We start from the raw sequence: 7,500 nt of genomic DNA, 5'->3' as shown, positions 1-7,500 counted from the left end.
ACACACACACACACACACACACACACACACACACACACACACACACACACACACACACACACACACACACACACACACACACACACACACACACACACACACACACACACTCACTCACTCACTGAAAACACATTATAAGCCATGTCAAAAGCCCCATGTGAGCAGGGCCTTATACAAATATTATCATCTTATATCAAGAACACTAATGCCATAGCCATTGTTGCCATTGCTAACTGTTTGAGTCTCTTTCTGCAAAAGAAGTTTAACTCTGCACTAAACAGAATTACTTGGAAATGAAATGAAAATGCGAATCTGTGCCCTGTACGACCATTGCAAGAAGAGAATATGAGTGTGATACATATATGAACTTACATAATTCTTCTTTTTGAAGGTCATGTATCTAACATTCACACCATTTTCTCTTCCATGACAAAACACACTTGGAATACTATACAATTGATTGAAATACTTATTTCTAAGAACAACTACAAGCATGACATAAAACCTTGAGAGATATCAATAACCTCATCTCGGAATCTTTCACTGTTAAACAACCAAAAGAAAGCAAAGGACATTTACAATGAAATGGAGTATTTCTGAAGACAATCTGAACACTTAATTAACATCATGTTAAAAATGCTGGAATGTGTCCAACACAGCACTTGATAGACAACGAACTTATAAACAATGAGAATCCAAATATCTTATATTTACGAATACTCTCCAGTTTCACACTATTCAAAGAATGGCCTCATAATGATCCTCTTGATCTATAATTAATTTTGCCTTTGTTAATAATGTTTTAAGATGTCACTTCAACATTTACTATATGTTTCAATTAAGCTTACATGTAATAACAACTTTCCACTGTCTGTACTTATACAATGCATTTATTTCCTCTTAAACTGACTTAAACTGGAGGATGCCATGTGAAATTAAATATCTCGGAAAAAGTAACACAATACTCCACTACAATTTCCAAATTTACAGAGACTGAGTTTATATTTGTACACATTGTCAAGCTCTAACTAACCAACAAGATAATATACATATAAAATGATTCTTTACATATATAATAATCCACAAAAAAAAGGAATTCAAAAGAAAGAAGGAGTTAAAATGTACATCTGTATAAATAACAGTTGCAAATCAACCTGAAACTTAACAACTTGCTTATTATTCAAGTTTGTTTTTTTAAATTTCATTACAATATCAACAATGATATCCAAACAGATTGTCAAATTGCAGTGTTGACATATAAAAGGAACAACTAACCACATTTCATATTTTCATATAAACATCATTGTTGCCAGATTTCTACAACCTGTCATTCAATCCTACTTCCGTGACATACAATATAAATTCATTATGGATTGATACATATAGATAGCCGCAAATGTTCAAATAGACAGATACATCTATATGTAATGTCATAGCCATGGAAAGGCATACTTGTACATACAAGTACAAATATATATATATATATATATATTATATATATATAATATATATATATATATATATATATATATATATAATATATATATATATATAAATATATATATATATATATATATATATATCCTATGTGTTTATGTACGTATGTGAACATTGGAACAACAAAACAAAACACGCGCACACTCATATGAGTGCTCACATGTATGAGTGGACACGTATATGCATGAGTCGTGTCTGTGTCTGAGCCTTGATCTGTGTGCAAATGCGTGTTTGGTCATGTGTCTGTGTGTAAAAAAAAACACTGGATCTAAGCAATCTGAAGCCTTTCTATTTATTCCATTACATATATATATGTACATCATTATTAATGAAGAAGCTATGTTTTTCATTTCATGTTAACATTTCAAATATCTAGAATGACTAAAAAACATTACTCATTTTTTCATAAACTGCATGACTAAACACACACATTACATTACTAATAAATAAAATCATACATACGTGGCACCAGTCCATGTAATTTCTACGATACCAACCCCTTGACTCTGAGATAACCCGAAAGATACAGCATCAGGATTCACAATGATTCCAGAAGGACTAGTTGGTCCAATATACCAAAAGAAAAAGAAAGAATTCATAGGGTCTTTTAGAAATCACCCTGAATAGGCAAGCTCTCCAAGCCAGTACTCCAGCTTAAGGTAAGAGGATGACCAGGATCAAACCAGCATTGCATTAACAGGATTGGATAATGGGACACTCTGGTTTATGGTCACGATACTATAAAAGGTCCTCAGATACAAAGGTTTAAAAGTATTGTTGTTTTTTTTAAAGCAAAGGCTGTAGCTGCTACATGCTTATGTAACAAGGATGATCATGAGAAATACCTAAAAATCACTGGAGTCAACCCAATTACCCACTTTTAATAGTAAGTAAATTCAGACTGAAGAAAAAAGAAATATTCTTCAAAATGAAAAGGATCTTAGTAAATACACTTACAAAAAGTATGTGCCTTAATTTGGGATTCATTTGAGTGTCTTAAGGCCAGAAAACATTTGTTCTATGTATTTTGTACATATTAATACCAAAAAATAGGTCAAGAAGCACCAAAAGCTCAACAACCTAATTCAACATTACTGATATTCCAGAGAGAAAATTCTCACGACATATTCATCAAGGCTTGAGGCTCACTTTCTTCTCGATAAAAATATATTCAATGTTTTATGCGTATTTATAATTTAAGGAAGTACTCACAAGAGTGACCTTGATTATTGTGCCCTGGAATAAGAGGACTGGACAAGCATGATATGAACCCCACGACTTTGAAGCAAATCCTAGTCCGTCTAAGGCTCTCATTCTCCTGAGTTAAATACAGGAAACATGTATTAGCGTTTGCTTCCAGAAAAAGTTCCTTCACTCACAGGCAATGTTATGGTTCCCACAAAATAACACGAGAATCTTACAACATAACCTTTTTACTTAATCTTCCTGATCCTCCGCATCTGTGGCAGCTACGGGTTTCATGCTCTCACTGGGTACCATGTAACCGACTGGAGTTGGACTGCCTCCTGTTGATGAAAAAGTTGCGTTGGCAGCTTCTTTATATGTTGATTTTTCCCTCCCTAGTGGTTTTTACTTATGATTAATAAATAATAATTTCTTTGCCCTTCCAAAAAAAGTAACAATAATATTCATGTCAATAGTTTACTAAAAACTATTTTTTAATTTTTCAAGGTAATTTGAATATAATTGAAGCGATAACACTTTGTAATCTACATTTCCATATATAGTTTTCAAAAATAAAAATAAAAGTTTCATGAATTTACTTTCTTATATTAGGTATTAACTACAAGATCTATATTCTTACCAGCTGATGAAGACTGTGGTCTTATTCTCTTAAGAAGGATCTGCAGGACAATGTGGATAACAGCAAACAACAAATTGAATATTCCTGTATACAGGAAAGTTCTGGAGCCACCGACTGTGAAGAAAAGTGACCCACCTACGAAGCCACCGACTGCAATGCCTGCAAATGATAAATATTTGTTAAAAACATACATAAATCCAAATTGTTAAATGACAAGATACATGAAAACTCATATCTGTAATATATTTATCAACATAATTACTAATGTCCTAGACAAGATAAAGATGGGTGAAACAAAAATATGATAACCAACAAAAACACTCACGCAAACATGCATGCACACACACACACGAGCAGACACACATACAAAATTCCATGAACTGGTTAGACAAATTTCCTTTAACTTACCAATGCCTTCAAAAGCAGCTCCCACAATACCCTGCATCGTTGCTTCTGTGCCGCTGGGAGCAACTTGGCTCGCATAGGAGGTCATGGTGGCGTAGAAGATTCCAAAGGTGAAGCCGTTAAGCAGTTCAATAGGCAGGAATGCCCAAGGATTGACAATAGTGTAGTACAAGATGTATCGAATGCCGAACATCCCGATCACCAAGGACATGGAGTGGACGTGACCCAGCTTCTTGATGAACCAGCCCGATATGAAGAAGAAGGGCAGCTCTCCGCCGAAGCACTGCACACCCATGATGAGGCCCTGGAGTAGCTTCATGGCTTGGAAGTGACAGTCCCACTCGAAAGCGACATCCTCGACCAACATGAGCTGAGGATAATTAACGGTAAAAGAAAAGTGGAAGAAAAAAAGCTTCTTCAAATATCTCATAAAACTTATAGCTGTTTTCTTTTTTTAGATATGAAGTAATTAGTTTATTTATATTCTATATTTCAGAAAGTTGCATATATATAAATATATATATACATATGCATATATATAAATATATATATACATATACATATATATATATATATATATATATATATATATATATATATATATCCATCCATCCATCCATCCATCCATCCATCCATCCATCCATCCATCCATCCATCCATCCATCCATCCATCCATCCATCCATCCATCCATCCATCCATCCATCCATCCATCCATCCATCCATCCATCCATCCATCCATCCATCCACAAATATATATACACATAATTACAAATGGTTAAATTTATTTGTCTTTTCATAACTCGGTGATTATTACAATTCCTTGGTGCAATACAAACCAGGAAAGTCCACAGAATTCCAGTCGATATTCCAACTACAACACAGCACACGACAAACAGAACAATCTGTGGTTCGCAAATGAGACGAGCCATCGCACCCGCCGTCCAGCTCTTCTTTTCACTTCCTTCAATCTGCATGAGAGAGAGAGAGTGTTAGGGAAGAAACAGTATAACAGTAATAATTACCAAAAGAAATAAAATCTAAATAAAAGCAAATCGGTAATACTATGGATCTTTTTTTTGTTTTGTTTTTAAAGCATAAGATCCCTACTCGGGCAAAATGTAAGAAACAAGTAAGACGAAAGCACTAACCTGGAGACGGGTTGCAGCCACAAGATCTAGAAACAGGACTCCCAGACTCAAGACAAATGCTGATGTGTAGTCTTTCTGCACTTGTCCCTGGGAGGCGTGGTCGATCAGCAGGCCGGTGATGACAACCAACGTACCCCAACCCAGTGATCCAAACAGGCGTTGTTCTCCATACTTGTTCCCTTTGTCACCTGAGTAGTTAAGAATATCTCAGACACTGGTCATATACATCAATTCTCAATTTTTACTGCTAATGGCTCCTACTTTTATATGTCTGTCAATTAACACCCATAAAGGTGCATGCTGGTAGATATGGTGGACGATACACTACATTATATGAAGTGGCAAAGTGGCATTATTCTTGCATTGGAAATATCTACCAGCATACACCTTACAAAAGAAAAATCAGCCTTTTTTTTTAGAACCATTCAATGCCTACAATCACCTGACAAAACCTTTTTTGGAGAGAGAATCAAACCACATAAACACCCCGACAAATCCGTAGAGGAACAGAGATCAACTCACCCAGAAGTTGGAAGCAAACTGTATCAGACATAACAACAGAGATCCCCAAGCCACTCCAGGCAATGATGACACATAAAAGGTAGAGCCAGAACTGGTGGTAAGACAGCAGCTCTTGATAAGTAGAAGGAGGAACTGTCAGAGGGGCTTCCAGGAATGACATGAATCTGGCATCGTTGCAGACGAGTGTACAGTTGAAGCTGGTCAAATCAGGGCAAGTGGGATCAATCAACTGTCAAAGGAAAAAAGAACAAGAAAGGGTAAAAGGTGAATCAATACTACTGCAATATACAAGACATAAAGTCTACTTAATCAGCATGTGGGCTCAATCACAATCAAAAAGTAAGGAAGCAGAAGAGAAAGGGAAAGTAAGTAAATCAATATTGCTAAATGCTACAAGAAATAGGTTTATGTTAAGTATATCTAATCAACAACTACACTTCTTTCCTATCTTGAAATTAAGTGGGAACAATCAAAGAGAAAGAAAGATAAAAGATCAGGTAGATTAACCCCTAAATCATGCGGTTTTGGAATCCACAGATCATATATCTACACTATAAGATTTAAATACATTACAAATGAAAACATTACAATCACTATCTGTCTTCTTCACTAGCTTTCATATGCACATCCTTTGGGGGTTGAGGAGGTAAATGAAGTTAATATTGATATGTACAAGTATATGAAGTAAATGTAATACGAAAGTGTATTTAATCAACTATTATGCCATTAGAGAAATTCAACCTCGAGTGCAAGCATACATCCACAGAAATTATTGAAAAATCATTTACAGTTTTTTTTTTTTTTTTTTTTTTTTGTAGTACAATGCATATAATAAGTTAACCCATTGCGTACAGGTGTCATAACATACAATTAGGCCTAAAAGACGGAAGTCAATGCGTACATGACACGACATCGGGATCTGCTCACAGTTGAAGTGCGCACACAGTCATGAAGCATTATGGTTATAACGGCGTTAGCTCCAGAGCTACAGGGTTCCAAAGTCAGCCTGTGCCCACATTTTATGATGGTTTATGGAAAAATATTGTTTGGGCTAGTCTGCGCTACCTAGAGGGTGGAGAAAACCCTTCCCCCGTCCCTCTAACTTTTGGCCAGTACCACTAATGTTGCAGTTAGGTCTTTAGGTGTCCTGTCCGCAATGGGTTAATATGCAAGCAATCATATTATCCTCAATCCGATCTCTGTCTAAAATCCAAGCCAATCAACCAAAAGCAGTTACCTCCATGCCATCCACAGTAATATTGGATATTGGGAAGAACGTGCAGGCATGAAGAGGATGTGTGTGCTTCTGTGTACTTGATTTTGGCCGTTGGATAGGCAGGAGGGAATGGAGGGGAATGAGGGGAGAGGTTGATGGTGTGTACTTGACTCATTGTGTTACAGGGAAGGTTGGTTTATTTTTGAGGCGTTGGAAAATTCCATGTGACAATTCAGCCCCGCTCGCACGAGAGGTCGGAGAAGATAAATTCCACGCAGAGCATACTGATTTCATGGTTTCTGCATCCTCTCCTATGCAGTTCACCTGCCGAGGAAATTGTTAGTGGGAACCAGATGCAAGAAAATATTCTAAATGATACAAATTTAAGCAATGAAATTTTAGCCATGGTGATTAATACCTGAAAAGATATAAACATTTGACCATAAATAAACAAACAATAATCTAGGCACACCATGAGAACCATGACAAAATCAATAAATTCTTTATAAATTCTTTTTCATATTCAGTATATACCTATTTCATTATCTATCAAGTTCATCAATGGCTATGTACACACAGTCACTTATCACATAATCCACCCACTTTGCAAGTTGCTGTATAATTATCCTTGATGCCGTTAATGAAGTCGTTCTGTCCACATTTCTCTTTGGACGAGCAGAACTTGATGTAACTCGAGGGTGAACTGCAATCCATTGTCACTTTGGCAGGGACCTTATTAGGTGTCTGGGGTATAGGCGGCGTGAAGTACACACTGTTTGAATAAAGTTTGATCATTTGAAATAAATGCAACAAAATTTTTAAAATGTAATTATTTGCCAATTCTCTTGAATATATGTAAACAACAGTAATAATATTAATGACTAGA

At 35.9% G+C, this 7,500-nt stretch overlaps 1 protein-coding gene across 1 annotated transcript in view; it reads right to left on the bottom strand.

Moving 5' to 3' along the window:
• Positions 1-1,764: 1,764 nt before the first annotated feature.
• Sugb (Sugar baby transporter) overlaps positions 1,765-7,500 on the bottom strand; it is an 11,857-nt gene continuing 6,121 nt past the window's right edge. The window contains exons 4-12 of the mRNA XM_086544363.1: positions 7,218-7,386; positions 6,844-6,938; positions 6,636-6,711; positions 5,399-5,627; positions 4,877-5,064; positions 4,565-4,696; positions 3,731-4,097; positions 3,323-3,481; positions 1,765-3,023 (exon numbers count right to left, since the gene is read on the bottom strand). Of these exons, the coding sequence (XP_086400489.1) occupies positions 2,935-3,023; positions 3,323-3,481; positions 3,731-4,097; positions 4,565-4,696; positions 4,877-5,064; positions 5,399-5,627; positions 6,636-6,711; positions 6,844-6,938; positions 7,218-7,386 (1,504 nt within the window). The 3' untranslated portion in view covers positions 1,765-2,934. The remainder of the gene's footprint in view (positions 3,024-3,322; positions 3,482-3,730; positions 4,098-4,564; positions 4,697-4,876; positions 5,065-5,398; positions 5,628-6,635; positions 6,712-6,843; positions 6,939-7,217; positions 7,387-7,500) is intronic.

The sequence above is a fragment of the Penaeus japonicus genome, unplaced genomic scaffold (genome assembly GCF_977035675.1).
Source record: "Penaeus japonicus unplaced genomic scaffold, GWHDUDI00000001_assembly GWHDUDI00000015, whole genome shotgun sequence".
In the NCBI taxonomy this organism is placed as follows: domain Eukaryota; kingdom Metazoa; phylum Arthropoda; class Malacostraca; order Decapoda; family Penaeidae; genus Penaeus; species Penaeus japonicus.
The sequence above is the reverse complement of the archived record's forward strand: the minus strand, read 5'-3'. Positions and strand labels throughout refer to the sequence as shown.